At 40.6% G+C, this 19,794-nt stretch overlaps 1 protein-coding gene across 1 annotated transcript; it reads right to left on the reverse strand.

Annotated features, from left to right (window-relative positions):
• Positions 1-200: 200 nt before the first annotated feature.
• On the reverse strand, positions 201-7,425 carry LOC138648840 (transmembrane protein 272-like). Its single transcript, XM_069738791.1, has 7 exons — positions 7,295-7,425; positions 5,206-5,278; positions 3,834-3,854; positions 3,646-3,705; positions 3,378-3,554; positions 3,023-3,177; positions 201-1,187 (listed from the first exon to the last, which is right to left on the reverse strand). Exons 2-7 carry the CDS (start codon positions 5,243-5,245, stop codon positions 879-881), a joined length of 762 nt encoding a protein of 253 aa, XP_069594892.1. The 5' UTR covers positions 5,246-5,278; positions 7,295-7,425; the 3' UTR covers positions 201-878.
• Between the last annotated feature and the right edge of the window lie 12,369 nt (positions 7,426-19,794).

Genomic DNA, 19,794 nt, shown 5'->3' on the forward strand with positions numbered 1-19,794 from the left:
CGCCACAAAATAGCAACGTATGCACAAACCATAACATTGCTATGGATTAGCATTGTGGAATCCAGATTACAAATCTGTGAGAAATCTGTGACGTGTGAACTTGACTTTGGCTGTTTGTCACTCTTCTTTTTGGACTGTCATAGCCATTTTTATAAACAGGATGGGAGTAACCATTTATAATACAAGTAAAAAGTCAAAACTAAACTTTTTTCAAACTTTTTATTATTTGTTTAGAATTCTTTACATCATTTTCGTTGATTCTGTATAAACTTGACCATTAATTACTGGTATGAGCTCGCAGGGAAGACACAGACTGTATCTATAGAACACCTGCACACTTAATATACTAATGAATATATAAAGTTAGTAATAAATATTTGATATTTTGTTATACCGGCTATACAAAAATAAACTTTTTTGCTTATCCACTTCACAATCAACTGATGTTTCAAGCTACTAATGAGGTAACGGGTATGTGCACACATTAAGTATTTGCAGCAAACATTTCTGCATTATTTCTTGGCAGCAAAAATGCCAAGTGCATTTTTTCCATGCTTTTTTTTGCTGCAGATTTTTTTTTCCATGCATTTTTGCTGAAGATTTCTTCCCCATTCATTTGTATGGGTGAAATCTGCAGCAAAAACGCTGAAAGAATTGACATGCTGCAGATTTAAATCTGCAAGGAAAAAAAAATAAGCAACAGGAATCTCATTGACTTTCCTGGCATCAGGAGATCTTTCAGGTTTTGTGAAAAATCTGAGCAGTAAAAAAAAAAAAAAAAGCTACAAAACTGCAACGTGTGCACAGGCCCTTAGTGTCTCACAGTTAGAACAGCACATTATTCATTTAGATACCTGACGGAATTGCGCCGCGCTTGCTCAGACTTTAGCGCCGCAGCACTGCGAACACTTCATGCACTGACTGCACATGCTGCAGTTCAGGCAGCTGTTGCACTGGATACTTTTACAGCAGCAGCACAAGGACTGGAAACAATTGCAGCAGCTGCTGCAGTCGTTGCACTCCAGGCACCTGCAGGAGTCCATGCAGCAGCAGCTCTGCAGACATTTGCTGCAGTCCAAGCACTGGCAGGATTCTCTACACTTAGTGCACTGTAAACATTTCAAGCACCCCAAACAGGGGCAGCAGGTTAAGCAGCTCTCGAAGGATCTGCAGATCTTAGCGCAGCACTGTAAAAAAAAAAAACACAGAAAAAAGAGACAAAATTAAAAAAACTGAAATTTTTACCATTTCATAAAAAAGGCAAATTGGCAACGACGAAACAGTAAAAGGTGGAATTTACATGGAAATAGAAGCTGTGCCGTCATATCCCGTCTTTATATTTCAGGAACAGGTGCTAAATGACGGGGCGGTTTTTGAAAGAAATTACACGCGTCTCTTTGGTCTAAAGCACAATGGCAAGAGCTCTTCTACCATGTTGCCAAGGCAACCGTCTGACCCTCGAAGCCTCTAATGCCTTACGAAAGAGGCTTCGGGAGTCATGGCTTCATCTCTCACTCTCAGATTTAAGACAAAAGCAGGAGCAACACTGGAGGAAACTCTCATAAAAGGACCCGTCACTCGCCATAAATATGTCATTTCTTTACCTAGTGGAAAAGCCGCTGTTCTCCTGAATCCGGCAATGTTTTTCTTTTGTTCCTGCGCCTCTCCGTTCCTGAGATATGGCCCCTTCTTTCTTACATATAAATCTAATATTTCTTTTAGCCAACTGGGTGTGATCATTAAGAAGAAGAGCTGAGGGTCGCGCCCACTTGGCTATAAAAGGCTAGATTTACGGGGAATAGAGAGGGCCGTATCTCAGGAACAGAGAGGCGCAGGAACAAAAGAAAAACAGCGCCGGATTCAGGAGAACAGCGGCTTTTATACCAGGTAGGGGTCGCGTACTTTTATTTAGAGGCACAGTTTTGACTTCTTTTTTTTTTTTGAATGAGGATATGACATTTACATTTGGCGGCACAGTATGGGGAATATTTTTTTATTCAGGGGGCAAATATAGTATGTTTTAGGGCGGTGCGGGGCATTCTAACATTCAGAAGGCACAGCTTGGAATGATTATTTTTCAGGAGGAATAATGGAGACATATTTGTATTTAGAAGCATATTGATGACCATCATTTTTTATTCAGGGGGCACAAAGGGGGTATGTTTGAATCCGGACCACAGTATAGGTGTTTTTTTTTTATTCAGAGGGCATAGTGTGGTCTTTTTAATACCTAGAGACACAGCGTGTGGAGCTATTAGAGTTGGGGTCAGAGTGTATAGCCATGTTTTATGTAGTATTTTCAGGGGGCATAGTTTGGTATCACTAATATGCTCAGGGGGCACAAAGTGTGCAGCTATTATGTGCAGAAGATACAGGGGGTGGCACTATAATATTCAGGTAATGGAGTGATTATATACAGTGGCACAATATGTAACATTGATAACAGAGAAGTGCTAAGTATTAGAGGGGGCAGCAGCAGACTGGGACCCCCACAAGGCTACAAGTCTGCAGTCACTCTATGTGAATGCAGACTTGTGAATCCTCACATCGTGCAGTCATGTGACCACAAGTATATCATTCGCATTCTCCTGGTTACATTCCGACTAGACTTGTCTGGCCTCACTCGATACACTTGCCGCGCACATCTAGTAGGCACGTGACCGCACGCATGCAAATTGCACACTTGGGTTCACTTGTCCACCGCTCCCGGCACGGGAGAATCCCCACAGTGCACCCGATGTGAGGATTCCCAAGTCTGCAGTCAGATAGAATGTCTGCAGACTTTTAGCCTAAGACCCTTTTAAAATATTAAGTGCACCCCTGAAGGCTCGGAATCTTATCGATATTGTCTAACTGTATGCATCATATTTTTTACAAATGGGGCACACTCAATAACAACTGTTGCCAAACAGTGCTCTTTTTTATACGTCTTTGGCATTTATTGTAGATTCGATTGCTGAAATAATAATAATAATTAAAATAATAATAATAATATTAAAAATAGCAGTAAATAATGACTTACTAAATTCTCACAGCAGAAGCAGGAAAGCAGAGTGGAAATGATTCCAATTCCAATAAAGATGTACTGAATAATCAGGATGGAGAAAACGAACAGATACATGCCATTGTTGCAAGCTCTAGGTTGGTTTCTATAAATTCCGAAGACCCAGACGCTGCCTGCAAAATAAAGGAATTTTCAGTAATTTCACAAAAGTTGAATGCAAAAGTTGCATCCAGAAAATACTCCAATTTGGCAAAAGTGAAAATATCTACAACCTCTTTCTAAATGAATAAACCTACTAGATGCTTCTCCTATTGTGAGACGCAGTGGACAATAACTTTGTAGCTGCCAAATATCGCATCTGTCGAGCTCTTACCTGCAATGAACCAGGCAAAGAGAAATAAACCTATGAGACCTCCGAGAATTTTTTTGAGCTTGGGGAGGCAGCATTCCAAGGGCAGCAGTATCAAAAGTGCCAAGCCGAATGCCCCCGCGACAATCATATAAATTGGGATGAAAGGTTGTGCCGGACAAGTAGTTTGGTTTCTTGCACCTAAGTAAAGAAGAAATGAAGCATTAATAAAACAAAAGCTGGTAAACCAGGACTTGTTATTAGTAGTATATATCATGAAGTTATCACTTACCAACAACAATGTATGCAATATTAATCGGAGTCCAAATTCCGAATAGAATTATCTGCATGACTAAAATTCAAATTGAACATGATTAGAATATTGCACGCCTATATATAAGGAACATCTATCATTCCGAGTGAAATACATTGGCAGAAAATATTCTGTATGTAAATTTCAAAAGAGGAGTTCATACTTACTCATGCTCCCACTGCAGCACCCTGCAATAATAAAAGAGACTTGTATTACCACCGTGTACAGGCTACATCCTTCAGATTAGACCTAATGCTAATAATGGATGAATAATAGTGATGAGTGAGTATGCTGGGATAAGGTGTTATCTAAGCATGCTCGGGTGCTCGAATAATATGTTCCAGTCCCTGTGCCTGAAGTTCTCGCGGCTGTTCGACAGCTGGAACACATGCAAGGATTACCTAACAAACGGGCAATAATCCCTGCATGTGTTCTAGCGGTCGAACAGCCGCGAGACATGCAGGCGTGAGGACTTGAACATATTTTTTGAGCATGCCGTAGACACTCAGTTAGCACCTGAGCATGCTCGGATAAGGTGTTATCATCGCTCATCACTAATATATAACTACGCAGATCAGTATGGTGAAGTGATATATCTCTGAACTCGGATCATATCGTTTAATTCTTTCTTTATTTTTTTTTCAGGTAAAATGATAGAAACCGGACAGATTCCATCATAGTCCAATTTTCTGTTATGAGATCGATTCAGAAACACTGGTGAGAACCCATCCGAAACAGCATCTTCCAACAATGTGTATGGGAGCTCCCCACTGGCATCGGTTCTCAGCGGTTAGTGACTACAAGAATAGGGCATTTTGCCTATGATGTGTCAGGTAATCATTCCCTCCCTAATCTCCTTACGAAAATAATTGGAATGTTGTTCTAAGTTTAACAACTTAGTAAACGATGACTCACAGATTAGGTTGGAAAAATAATCAGACTTAAAGCCCTCGTACATATTAGACTAAAGTCCTCCGAACCCACTGATATCAATGGGATCGGCCCATTGTCTATTTTTTATGGTGTCTCCTGAAAGATAATTTTGGGAGAGAGAAGTATCAATCTTGTTGGATTTACAATGTTTGATCCTTTTTTTCAGCACAGGGAATATTTCCTAGAAAACACAAGAGTGCACAGGCAAGTCCCCGTGTATAGGACATGCGGGGAGGTAGCTGTTAGCTGAACTATTGTTTCTTCGATAGCTACCTAATGAGTATGAGGGGCCTTAATTTTGGTCATTTTAATTATTATTCAAGACATCGAAAAATGTATCAAAATCCTAGAACTATTCTAACACTGCAGGTTCATTCAGTTGTCAGTGTCAATCGGGCCGAGCACAGACTGTTAAAGAAAGGACTGGCTGAGTTCTCGGAATCCGAGCATGATAGCTTCACATATGTCTGTAAGGCTGGCACGCTCTAGTCAGCAGACCATTGGCCAGTCCATGCCCTTAGAGTGGTCTAAACATTACCAATTACTCTCCTATACTTCCAGGTTTAATTTGATTGGAATAAAAAAAATGTATTGTCATATACTTACTGCTAGTTTTCGATACATTCTGTTCTTGTTCTCCTATCATGGTGTCTGCTGTATTTTAACGTGTCTTGCTTTCCTAAATGAGATGGGAAAAGAAGTGGAATACATAAAAATACAATAGAGCAAATTTTGAACAATTTAGAACATTTGACCACTTATTGCCGGTTCATAATGCCACTGTTTTTAAGCTTCCTATACATCAAAAAAAAAATTATATCCTTACATATATTCACATTTAAAACCAAAAATATACAGTTTGCCGTAACACTGATGCTTCTACGTTCCACAAGATGGCACTGCTCCATAAAGTATCTGAGTAATGTATGCCAAATCTATGGAAAGATCGGGAGACTCCTAATTTTTCAAAACAAAGACTGACACCAAGAAGATGTGATATGTCTTTAAAACGAATCAAATAATTCATTCTATATAGCAAGAAATAGCAAAGCCATGAACAGTGGCTGACAAGTCAGGATCATCGACTGACAAGCCATGCTCTTCGACTGAAAAGCCATGATCGAGTGAAATGCCATGATCATCGACTGACAAGCCATGATCATCGACTGACAAGCCATGATCACTGACTGACAAGCCATGATCACTGACTGACAAGCCATGATCATCGACTGACAAGCCATGATCACTGACTGACAAGCCATGATCACTGACTGACAAGCCATGATCATCGACTGACAAGCCATGATCACTGACTGACAAGCCATGATCATCGACTGACAAGCCATGATCATCGACTGACAAGCCATAATCATCGACTGCCAAGCCATGATCATCGACTGGCAAGCCATGATCATCAACTGACGAGCCATGATCACCGACTGACAAGTCATGATCATCGACTGACGAGCCATGATCACCAACTGACGAGCCATGATCACCAATTGATGAGCCATTATCATCAAATCATCAACTGACAAGCCATGATCGTCGACTGACAAGCCATGATCACCAACTGATGAGCCATGATCACCAACTGACGAGCCATGATCACCAACTAACGAGCCATGATCACCAACTGACGAGCCATGATCACCAACTGACGAGCCATGATCACCGACTGACAAGTCATGATCTTCATCTGACAAGCCATGATTGTCATCTGACAAGTCATGATACATAAAAAAAATTCTATAATCTTCCCTAATAGTTGATGTTGACCGTAAAGCAACATATTAACTTTGGACAACACTTTTCAGATCTCCAACAAGTACTACTGCTGTTACCAAACAAACAAACCCAAATATTTTAGAAGACAGTTGAATGTAACATTCTTCAGCAAATCCAAAGAGCATTTTCTAACAGACCAGATCAGATTTACAAACCTTTTTGAGATATATTTTAACCTCTTATATGCCATAAATTTGCAAAGTTCTCAAAGCAAAAACCTTCTCAAAACAACATTCCTCCAGGAGAACATTCAACCAATGGTACACTACTACGCTAAAGAATAAAGAAAGCTTCCAGAGAAATATATCACCTGAAGACAAGATATAGATTAGGCTAACACAAGAAGCAGAACTTCCAACAATACTGATCATGAGTCCTACACAAGAATACTCAGTTGACCTCCTTTTGCCAAGCATTGTCATGTCATATGTGATAACAGACAATGCCTACAATCTTGATATCCAAAATGCTAAGGTCACATTCACACTAGCAGTATTTGATCAGTATTTTACATCAGTATTTGTAACCCAAAATAAGAAATGTAGCAATCAGAGGAAAAATATAATAGAAACTCATCACCACTTCTGTATTTATCACCCACTCCTGGTTTTGGCTTACAAATACTGATGTAAAATACTGACCGAAAACTCAACGTGGCCTAAAGCTTCTGCATCAAGATACAACAACCTATCTTGGATTCTGTTTAAAGGCAGCAAGCAACCAGCTATTGTTATCTATGCCACCACTTCTGGCAGATGATCTGAAAACCGCCACAAAAGTTATCCCGAGAAAAAAAAGTCTTGAAAAGTGTTCTAAGACCAATCCACAAAAGTTCCATACTAGTTTAGAGTCAACTGTCTTCTTCTTCTCCATCCACTAGTACAAGATGATTGTAAGAGTTCAATACCTTTCTGATCCTCAGTGATAAGTCCACAACTGCGTCTGTACCAGTGTAGAACACAGAAGTGACCTCTATTTATATTACTCCATCAATTATCCTTCCTCTGAATTTGCAGAGGTGTGTTAATTTCTCTGGCATGACAACAATTGACAATTAATTCATACAGTTAATTCTTCTTCGCCTCATTTTCAATGAATGATCCAATGAATTCCTTTGTTAAACAAAACACATAGTTGAGCGTAGAGTCAGCTAGGGAATCTCAGAGGCACATGTACATGATTGGATTCCAAATGTGACAATGTTCATGGAGCATGTGAGAAGCAGAGACAATAGTAAGTCGGCTTTCCCATAGTGAAATGGCTACAGTTATACCCTGTCCTTTATGTTTTACGGGGGTAGACTGCTCATCCATGAGATCCCAAAAATGGAGTTAAAAGGTAACAAAGATGGTAGGGTGGAAAGGACATAAAGTGGACAGAGTATGTGTGGTTATAAATTATTTCTTGAGCATGACAAGTATCTTCAGCACAGTGTAAATAAATGCTCAAAAATTCTAGGACATGTTTCCAATTTAAAGGGGTTGTCTGCAAATTATACGTTGATGACTTAACCTTAAGTCAGGCTTAATCACAAAGTCGGGCTTAACGTTTGAGTACTGGCACTCGAGGGGTTAACCAAAAAAGCTGGGCTTAACCGCGAAGTCAGATCAACATCTGATTGGTTGGCGTGTTGATCTAATTTATGGGGGTATTAATTAAGGTGTCGGATGTGCAGTACCGGCCGCGGCCACTATACAGTTGACGGAGCTGTGCAGGTTTTCTGGCAGCGGGAACAGTGATCGGTGGTGATTCCAGGCGTCGCACCCCCCACCAATCAGACATCCTAAGGATAGGCCATTAATGTAAAAGTCCTGGACAACCACGTTTATGAAAATTCTAAGGAATATTCATGTTTAAAGTGACAGCAGCATGTATTTCCCCATGATTCCACTTATGAATAATGAATGACAATACGGGAATAAGTAATTGTAGAACCGACCGAGCTTGTTATGTAGATGAAGAATATTTAACCTTTTCCTGACACAGGCAGTTTTCGCTTTTGTGTTTTTGCTTTTTTTTTTTTTAACTTCCCTTCTTCTAAGAGTCATGTGACAGTTGTAGTTTTTACTGACCCCATACTTTTTACCATGCAATGTACTGAAAAATGAGAAAAAAAAAATCCAAGTGGGTTAAAATGACAAAAACAAAAATGTAATTTCTGAATATTTTTTTTTTGCAGTGTTTATTGTGTGGTAAAAGTGACCTGGTATTAGGATTCACCTATCAGTAAAATTGCTGCAATACCAAACTTGCCAATTTTGAAAAAATATTTTTGTGGTGGAAAAAAAATCAGAAATTTGTAAAAAAAATATAAATAAATGTTTGCTGCTTTCCTCCGGAGACCCACAAGTTTTTCGTTTTTCCATAGAGTAAACCTGAAGGCTTGTTTTTTTGCGTAGCAAGTTGTAGTTTTTACTGATAATATTTTGGAATAGCTATAACATTTTTTTTTCCATTTTTTATTGGATTTTGTTTCCAAAATTACAGCAACTAAAAATTCACATTTATAGCATTTTCGATTTTTTTTTTTTTTTTGACTCTTTAGAACATTTACTGATAGTGGGTAATAAAAAATTTTTTTTTCCAATTTTTTTAAACTTATTATTTCTTCATTTTCTTCATTTGCGTATAGTAAAAACACTGCCTTCTATGATATCCAGCCGCCACAGGTTGGGTTTCAAGGCAGCAGTGTCATGGCAGTCACTGGGGTCTTCAACAGAAAACTGATCCCCTGCTGCCAAAGCAACCCATTGCTACCTTGTAATCCCTTTGTGTGTAGGGCCAATGGTTGCATGGAATAGCATGACCCCTAGTTCCTGTGCTTTAAATGCCCTTGTCAGAGGTTGATAGCAGCATTCAGGAGGTTGACAGCAGCGAGTGGAGCTTGGCACCACTCGCTGATGCTTGAGGCAAATGATGGGTTTTAGAGGCAAATGATGGGTATAACACAGCCAATATATTCTGAGAATGGGGCGGGCGCAGCTGCTCTCGACTTGTGCTGTACATGTACAGTAAATGATGTCAGGATGGGATTAGAGGTATTTGCTGGAGGTTTTGACCTACTATAGTAAATTCAAATAGTGAGTCTGGAAACATCGATCCAAAATGCAAGTCTTCGAAATGAACTTTCCTTTCCCCAGGAGAGTTTTTTTTTTAAACACCTGATATAGGTCTTCACTTGTGTACAGAGCCTGGTATAGGTTGGACGGGATAGTCACATTCTTTTTTTTTTCAACCATATCAACCTTTATATGATGCTGTAGTACAAAGATACTCTGCGCTAAAATAAACACTTCTAATGATATCCATAGTACTCTATTTACTTAACCTACTTGTACTGATGACGGTGATGGTTTACGTTAAGCAGTTTAGGCTGTGGTCACATAATGTTCTGAGAACACATTCTTCATATTTGGCAAGAAAGGTTTGTCCACCAGTCACCCGACAGTTGCCAAAAGAAGATCCATTTTTTTACTGTGCTAAAAAAGCCTAGTTGACTACTCTTTTCTATACAGAGTCATCCAGTAATAAAAACAGATGCCATGCAGCATTTTTTTAATGTAACCCTATGGGAAAGGTATTATTATTATTATTATTGTTATTTTATTTGAATAGTGCCCCCAATTCTAGAGTACTGTACATACAAGAAAAGGTCCCCAGTACATAACAAACAAAGCACGTAGAACTAGTCATGCCTAAGTAATAGACAAGTACAATGGGGGAGTGAAGACCCTGCCCACGAGGGCTCCCAACCTGTAAGGGAAGGGAAAGTATATACCGTGTTTCCCCGATGGTAAGACACCCCCGAAAGTAAGACGTAGTGGGGGTTTTAGCGGGGTCGGCTAATGTAAGACGTACCCCGAAAGTAAGACGTAGTAAATACCGTAGTGTTGAGTAGTGTCGGGGTCGGCCGAAACTCGATGGTTCCCAGGGTCTGAAGGAGAGGAAACTCTCCTTCAGGCCCTGCGATCCATATTTAATTGTAAAATAAAGAATTAAAATAAAAAATATCGCTATACTTACCCTCTGACGCTCCCTGGTACTAACCGGGAACCTTCCTTCCTTCTAATCAGCGCTTCCAGGACCTGCGGTGACGTCGCGGTGACGTCGCGGCTTCTGATTGGTCGCGCGAGCAGTCACATGGGCGGTCGCGCGACCAATCACAAGCCGCGACGTCACTGCGATGTCACCGCAGGTCCTGGAAGCGCTGATTCGAAGGAAGGAAGGTTCCCGGTTAGTACCAGGGCGCGTCAGAGGGTAAGTATAGCGATATTTTTTATTTTAATTCTTTATTTTACATTAAATATGGATCGCAGGGCCTGAAGGAGAGTTTCCTCTCCTTCAGATCCTGGGAACCATCCAGGGATACCTTCCAATACTTGTGTCCCATTGACTTGTATTGGTATCGGTATCGGCGATATCCGATATTTTTTGGGTATCAGCCGATACTATCCGATACCGATACTTTCAAGTATCGGACGGTATCGCTCAACACTAGTATGGTAGTAAACTGTACGTTGGGAAAAAAAACGCAGCGTTTTTTTTTCCAATGTAAGACATACCCCGAAAGTAAGACATAGTGGGACTTTTGAGTGGTAAAAGAATGTAAGACACTGTCTTACTTTCGGGGAAACACGGTAGTAGGTGAGGATAAAAGCTGCTCATATGGCAGCAGGGATAATGCAGGTTGGAGGCATTCTTGAAGAGGTGGGTTTTCTGGATAAGTTTGAAGGTTTTAATGATCGGGAAGTAAATGTCAAAGTACAGGGGAGGCATGGAAGAAATGGTTTTGCGAAGAGGAGACAAAACGGAGAGCAGATAGCAAGATCTTATGGGAACAGGATTAAAACACCTTGAAAAGTACGTGCACCCTACTCCCTATATATTTTCTAGCTGACGATTCCAGTTATTGGCAACCATGTCAAGGTTTGACTGTCAAAATCCATTTTTGAATTCGTGGCAGATCTGGTTTCCCTCAGATTAAAACTTTTTCCTTTCAAGTCATCGGGGGGGGGGGTTAATTCAGTTTTTCCCCCTGTGGCCGCTGGTGTGATTACATTGCTGCCTAGTCTGCTGATGTGGTTGGTGACCACTCCCACCATCCTTCAAAAGGTCACCTGATGCATCAGCTGACTGTTGGTTATATAGGTCCTTTTGGATACCAACCGTGCGGGTGACTGGTGGTTGCTGGTGCATCAGTTGAATGCTGTAATTTGGTGCCTTACTCTGCTGTACGGTGCATTTCAGCAGAGAAAAGCTAAGTGTTGTTGTGTGTTTCCTTTTCCCTGTGGTGTTTGTCTTACCTTACCTTGTGTTGTTTTAGTGCAGCAGTGGGACCAGTGTCTTCACTTGCCAATTCCCTACTTAGGGATAGGAGCAGGGCAAGTGAGGGTTTAGGTATCCTGCTCGGCGACGGGGTGAAAGAACCCATATAGGGACGTCAGGGAGATTAGGGTACAGCCGCAGGAGGTGTCCATTTCCATGTTCTCTATTGTCAGGGACCACCGTTGTTATTGTGTCCCCGATGTACCCTTGTATGTTTCGCCGTTTGGTGAGTGTCCACTCGTCGGGTCATGTCATGCTAAGACAGTCACTTCGTGACATCGACGTAACTTTGTGACAAACTGAAATTTAAAAAAAAATAATAATAATCTTTATTTTTATTTTTATATAGCGCTAACATATTCCGCAGCGCTTTACAGTTTGCACACATTACCATCACTGTCCCCGATGGGGCTCACAATCTAGAAAAATCAATTGGATCTAAAGGTAACATAAAAGCAAAGGTTTAATCACAAAAACAAAAAAAAAGTAAAAAGAGATCAGGTTCTATAACGTTCATATTTATCAAAATTATTTATACCAATATGAGCTTGTGGCGCCCAAAATGTTGAAACTGAAGAAATACAATATTTGGCTGTCATCCATAAATGTGCTAATAAAATATACTCCATAGTGCAAAAAGCTGCTGTTGCTGCCAAAATCTGCAATAAATACTTATTATGCACACGTCTTTGTGAAACTTTGCATCAATGTTGATAGGCAAAAAATGCACAAAAATTCAAATTTTCAACTAAAATGGATATTCTTCCTGACCAAAAATGCGATCAAAATGTAAAAACCCTTAAAAAATGTAAGATATACGCCAACAAAATATATTCTGCATCAAACTCTACCACGGAAGGCGTTCGTACAAACCACACATTAGTAGGTGTACATCTTAAAGAATTGTCGAAAAGACAGAAGTCCGGCAACAAAAGTTTACATTCACCCGGGAATTAGAAAGCAATATCATGTTCTTTCCATATGCCATTCTAGTTTCAGTTTTCTCATTTGTTTTTTTGTTTTTTTTCACTCAAAAGAAGTAGACTGAATTTTATTTATCTATTGATTCTTGGGCTACATTCACACATCTGTATGACATCTCCTAGTGCTGCTCTTTATTTTCTCTGTCAGAACACGGAACCATAAAGTTTCACTCATCCATATACTCATAAGGTTGTAAAAACGGGTCACTATCTCCTGTTCGTGATACTCAGAGCACAGCCAATTTTCTTACGTTTTACGACTCAGACTCCGACATTTAAGCCTTCGGGCACTCGTTTAAAACTGATGATACCCTGAAGATAGACTTTTCAATCATTTGTTTACTATTACAGAGATGCAAGAAAAAAATGCTTCAGGACAAAGACATTGACAATGGGGCGTCTTCCTCTGGCAAAACTTAGCGGGTATGCCAGAGCTCAGAGGCCAACTTGACGCTCATGGGGATCCGATGCAAACGCTCCAACTGGTCCACAATTATTGCAAGTCCTTAATAGTATTGGCCTTTTCATATTAGTTAAAGAGACTTTTTGGGGCCCCTTAGGCTCAGGCCCAGGTGGAAGTCCACGTGTGATTGCAACCCCTGCACCTATTGTACATATGCAATTACCGGAATTTAAAATACGTCCTGTGCACAGGTACAGACTGGGGCTGAAATTCAGCCCTGACATTTGAAATCACACAGGCCCATGTTGTCCTCGTCCCCATGAATCAGATGGGATATGTCACTAATATTACCCTGGATGGAGGAAAGGAAGATTTACTGCGAGACCAATATTTCTAATGATACCCGTGGCCTGCTGGGGTAAGTGACGGAGTCAAAAACTTTGTGCTCCATCACAACACTTAACAGTATGGGTGTCTTGAGAACACCGATTCTGTTAACAACGTAGCAGAGAAGGAAGCCCATGACCAGACAGGCCCTTCTGGCATTTGCCAGAATTGCCCAATGGCCAGTCCGGCCCTGTTTTCCACCTCACTTTAGAAATTGAAATCAATGAGCAGATTGGTTAGATGTGTCTATTTTTCCTGACCTCTCCATAGGTGCCGGAGTCATATTGAGGACTTACCCAGAGGTTAGCACTCGGGCAGCATGATGGCGCAGTTGTTAGCACTGTTGCTTTCCTGGGTTTAACTCTGACTGAGGATAATGAGATTCCTCCTCTCAGGTGTATTTTAGAAATTGTAGTCAGTGATTGCAAATGGGACCTGCTCTAGTTTTTCCTGACCTTCCCATAGGTGCCGGGAGACATATTTATGACTTACCCAGAGGTTAGCACTCGGACAGCATGATGACGCAGTTGTTAGCACTGTTGCATCATTTAGCACAGCACTTCCATCACTGGCCCCTACCTGTATGTCTTTGGAGCATGGGTGGCAGCCCACCTGAGCACAAGGAGAACATACAAACTCCTTGCAGATGTCATCCATGGTGGGATTTGAACCTTGGACTCCCATGCTACAAAGCACCAGTGCTTGCCAATGAGCCACCGTGCTGCTCGGAAGATAACCTTTGGCAAAGTCATTGATATGACTCGCAGCACCAATGGGAAGATCAGGAAAAAGTAGAGCAGGTCCATTTGCAATTTCTAAAGTACAACTGAGAGGTAGAATAACTCAGACCTCGGTCAGAATTGAACTAATGACCCAAGCGTTGAAAGGTAATCGAGCTAACCACTGAGCCGCCGTGCTGCCTGAGTATTACTTGATGGCTAGGTCATCAATATGTCTAACAGTGCCCACCGACAGGTCATGAAAAACTAGAGCGGGTCCATTTGCAATTTCTAAAGTACAACTGAGAGGTAGAATTACTCCAACCTTAGCCAGAATTGAACTAAGGACCCAAGCGTTGCAAGATAATTGAGCTAACCACTGAGCCACCATAGAATTACCTGATGGCTATGTCATCAATATGCCTATCAGTACCCATCAACAGGTCATGAAAAGGAAGAGCAGGTTCTCCGCTCCTTCCCTTTATATATGGGTATGTTTCCACGGTCAGTAACCGGCAGCGCTTTGAACACAGCACATGTCCGCTCTGTCCAGAGCACTGCCGGCTTTTGTACACGAGGTGATTCCGCATGTGTTCATTGAACCATGCGGAAATCACCTCGCCCAATACACTGTACGGGGACATTTATCTTGTGGAGACTGATCATCTCTGCAAAATAAATTGACATGCTGCGGTCTGGAAAGACGAGCCACATGTGCGTATACGCAGGGAAGCTGTAGGTGCCGGTGCACGCATAGTGGAGCAAGGATATTAGCATTAGTACAGGTTTATTAAATTTGTAATTTTTGGTAAGTTAATAAATGTCTGACCAATTCACTGCCCTATCAAGGTGATAAATTACACAATGGGCTATCAACGTGTTAGGCTGGAGTCACACACAACGTATAAAAACCGGTCCGTTTTACACGGACAAGAATCGCAGAAATGTTCTCTGAACAGTGATCTCTGTGTCCTCTATGTGCAATGCGAGGATGCTATTTTCTCGCATAAAAGTATCCGTGTGACATCCGTATGGCGAGCTTGCAAAATGGACATATAATGGATCCATGGGCTCAAATATTCATGAAAACATATACACAGTCTATATATATACAGGTCCTTCTCAAAAAATTAGCATATAGTGTTAAATTTCATTATTTACCATAATGTAATGATTACAATTAAACTTTCATATATTATAGATTCATTATCCACTAACTGAAATTTGTCAGGTCTTTTATTGTTTTAATACTGATGATTTTGGCATACAACTCCTGATAACCCAAAAAACCTGTCTCAATAAATTAGCATATCAAGAAAAGGTTCTCTAAACGACCTATTACCCTAATCTTCTGAATCAACTAATTAACTCTAAACACATGCAAAAGATACCTGAGGCTTTTATAAACTCCCTGCCTGGTTCATTACTCAAAACCCCCATCATGGGTAAGACTAGCGACCTGACAGATGTCAAGAAGGCCATCATTGACACCCTCAAGCAAGAGGGTAAGACCCAGAAAGAAATTTCTCAACAAATAGGCTGTTCCCAGAGTGCTGTATCAAGGCACCTCAATGGTAAGTCTGTTGGAAGGAAACAATGTGGCAGAAAACGCTGTACAACGAGAAGAGGAGACCGGACCCTGAGGAAGACTGTGGAGAAGGACCGATTCCAGACCTTGGGGAACCTGAGGAAGCAGTGGACTGAGTCTGGTGTGGAAACATCCAGAGCCACCGTGCACAGGCGTGTGCAGGAAATGGGCTACAGGTGCCGCATTCCCCAGGTAAAGCCACTTTTGAACCATAAACAGCGGCAGAGGCGCCTGACCTGGGCTACAGAGAAGCAGCACTGGACTGTTGCTAAGTGGTCCCAAGTACTTTTTTCTGATGAAAGCAAATTTTGCATGTCATTCGGAAATCAAGGTGCCAGAGTCTGGAGGAAGACTGGGGAGAAGGAAATGCCAAAATGCCTGAAGTCCAGTGTCAAGTACCCACAGTCAGTGATGGTGTGGGGTGCCATGTCAGCTGCTGGTGTTGGTCCACTGTGTTTCATCAAGGGCAGGGTCAATGCAGCTAGCTATCAGGAGATTTTGGAGCACTTCATGCTTCCATCGGCTGAAATGCTTTATGGAGATGAAGATTTCATTTTTCAGCACGACCTGGCACCTGCTCACAGTGCCAAAACTACTGGTAAATGGTTTACTGACCATGGTATTACTGTGCTCAATTGGCCTGCCAACTCTCCTGACCTGAACCCCATAGAGAATCTGTGGGATATTGTGAAGAGAAAGTTGAGAGACGCAAGACCCAACACTCTGGATGAGCTTAAGGCCGCTATTGAAGCATCCTGGGCCTCCATAACATCTCAGCAGTGTCACAGGCTGATTGCCTCCATGCCACGCCGCATTGAAGCAGTCATTTCTGCCAAAGGATTCCCGACCAAGTATTGAGTGCATAACTGAACATTATTATTTGATGGTTTTTTTGTTTGTTATTAAAAAACACTTTTATTTGATTGGATGGGTAAAATATGCTAATTTATTGAGACAGGTTTTTTGGGTTATCAGGAGTTGTATGCCAAAATCATCAGTATTAAAACAATAAAAGACCTGACAAATTTCAGTTGGTGGATAATGAATCTATAATATATGAAAGTTTAATTGTAATCATTACATTATGGTAAATAATGAAATTTAACACTATATGCTAATTTTTTGAGAAGGACCTGTATATGTCAGTGAGACACACACACATATATATATATATATATTTCATACAGAGCTAGATAGCAGAAAAGCCGATAATTCATTTGTCGGCCTTTGTTAAATCATTACAAAACCCGACAGGGTATGAGATATTGTTTACATACAGTAAACCATTGCATATCCGTTAGATTTTTATATGACCCTCACTAATAATGTTAGTAGTGTGTGTGTGTCAAATTTTGGAGCTGTATTTAACCCATTGAGATGGATTGTAGCGTGGGACTTGACTGTAGGTATTGGATATTGTTGCTTTGTTATTTTACATTTTTTTTTTACAGAAGAACGAGGGCTTCGCTTGGATAGAGAGTGCAATAAAGATGGAAAACCTGTGTGTTTGATTATTTCATTAAAAGTCTTTATTCTTAATGTGTGTGATTTTTTTTTAACCCTTTCAGAACTAGTGGTTTAATAATGAATAGGTGTCTTATTGACACCTCTCCATTATTAACCAGGCTTAATGTCACCTTACAATAGCAAGGTGACATTAACCCCTTATTCCCCATAAGCCACCGCTACAGGGCAATGGGAAGAGAGAGGCTAAGTTCCCAAATAACATATACATTTTACAATATCCAAAACATGAAGAAAAAAAAAATAATTAAAAGCAAAAATTAGCTAATACAACTTACCACTCATAAAAACATATTTTTAATGAACAACTAATGTGTGGAAGTATCAAGCTGAGACCAATAATAACGTATTCAAATATCAAGAATCCAAAAGCAAAGTAGCAGTTGGTTCCATATAAGTTCTCCCTCTCTTTTGCCTTAAGTAATAGCAAAATAATCATTTTCATGCCTCTAACTAAACAGAAAAGTGATTGATTGAGGGTGATACATACTTTTTGCCTTAGCGATCAAATATTTTTTAAAACCGTCAGCTGCCTTTATTACAATGTAAAGTATTACTGAAAAAAAAACAATATTAAAGGGGATCCAAATGGCATCTATAGTTGGCACTGGCCAGGAGATGCCAAAGTGAAGTGTCTCCTAAACATGACATGTCAGATTCACAAAAGTGATGAACTCCTCTGCTATCTACAACCCCTGGCTCATATAACCAAAATACCTATTACCAGGGTCGTATACAACCCCTGGCAAACATTATGGAATCACCGGCCTTGGAGGATGTTCATTCCGTTGTTTCATTTTGTAGAAAAAAAGCAGATCACAGACACGGCACAAAACGAAAGTCATTTCAAATGGCAACTTTCTGGCTTTAAGGAACACTAATAGAAATCAAGAACAAAAAATGTGGTAGTCAGTAAGGCTATGTGCACACGTTGTAGATTACTCTGCAGATTTTTCCGGACTGATTTTGGTAAGTGCAGGAAATCCGCACTGTGGATTTACTGCGGAATTACTGCATTTTTTTTGCAGTTTTTGTGCGGATTCCCCCTGCGGTTTTACACCTGCAGATTCCTATTGAGGAGCAGGTGTAAACCGCTGCGGAATCCGCACAAAGAATTGACATGCTGCGGAATAACAACGCAGCGTTTCCGCGCTGTATTTTCCGCAGCATGTGCACTGCGGATTTTGTTTTCCATAGGTTTACATGGTACTGTACAACGCATGGAAAACCGCTGCGAATCTGCTGTGGCCAATCCACTGTGGATTCGCAGCAAACTCCGCAGAGTGTGCACATAGCCTAATGGTTACTTTTTTTTTAACCAAGCATAGGAAAAAACTATGGAGTCACTCAATTCTGAGGAAAAAAATTATGGAATCATGAAAAACAAAGAAACAAAAAACACTCCAACACATCACTAGTATTTTGTTGCACCACCTCTGGCTTTTATAACAGCTTGCAGTCTCCGAGGTATGGACTTAATGATTGTCACACAGGACTCTTCATCAATCTTTCTCGGATTGCTGTTGCCAGATCAGCTTTGCAGGTTGGAGCCTCGTCAGGGACCATTTTCTTAAACTTCCACCAAAGATTTTCAGTTGGATTGAGATCCGGACTATTTGCAGGCCATGACATTGACCTTATGTGTCTATTTTCCAGGAATGTTTGCACAGTTTTTGCTGTATGGCAGGATGCATTATCATCTTGAAAAATGATTTTATCATCCCCAAACATCCTTTCAATTGATGGGATAAGAAAAGTGTCCAAAATGTCAACATAAACTTGTGCATTTATTGAAGATGTAATGACAGCCATCTCCCCAGTGCCTTTACCTGACATGCAGCCTCGTATCATCAGTGACTGTGGAAATTTGCATGTTCTCTTCAGGCAGTCATCTTTATAAATCTCATTGGAACGGCACCAAACAAAAGTTCCAGCATCATCACCTTGCCCAATGCAGATTCACGATTCATCACTGAATATGACTTTCATCCAGTCATCCACGGTCCACGATTGCTTTTCCTTAGCCCATTGTAACCTTGTTTTTCTGTTTAGATGTTAATGATGGATTTCGTTTAGCTTTTCTTTATGTAAATCCCATTTCCTTTAGGCGGTTTCTTACAGTTTGGTCACAGACACTGACTCCAGTTTCCACCCATTTGTTCCTCATTTGTTTTGTGGTGCATTTCCTATTTTGGAGACATATTGCTTTAAGTTTCTGGTCTTGACGCTTTGATGTCTTCCTTGGTCTACCAGTATGTTTGCCTTTAACAACCTTCCCATGTTGTTTGTATTTGGTCCAGATTTTAGACACAGCTGACTGTGAACAACCAATATCTTTTGCAACATTGCGTGATGATTTACCATCTTTTAAGAGTTTGATAATCCTCTCCTTTGTTTAAATTGACATCTCTCGTGTTGGAGCCATGATTCATGTCAGTCCACTTGGTGCAGCAGTTCTCCAAGGTGTGATCACTCCTT

This window comes from Ranitomeya imitator, chromosome 9 (genome assembly GCF_032444005.1).
Source record: "Ranitomeya imitator isolate aRanImi1 chromosome 9, aRanImi1.pri, whole genome shotgun sequence".
NCBI lineage: Eukaryota > Metazoa > Chordata > Amphibia > Anura > Dendrobatidae > Ranitomeya > Ranitomeya imitator.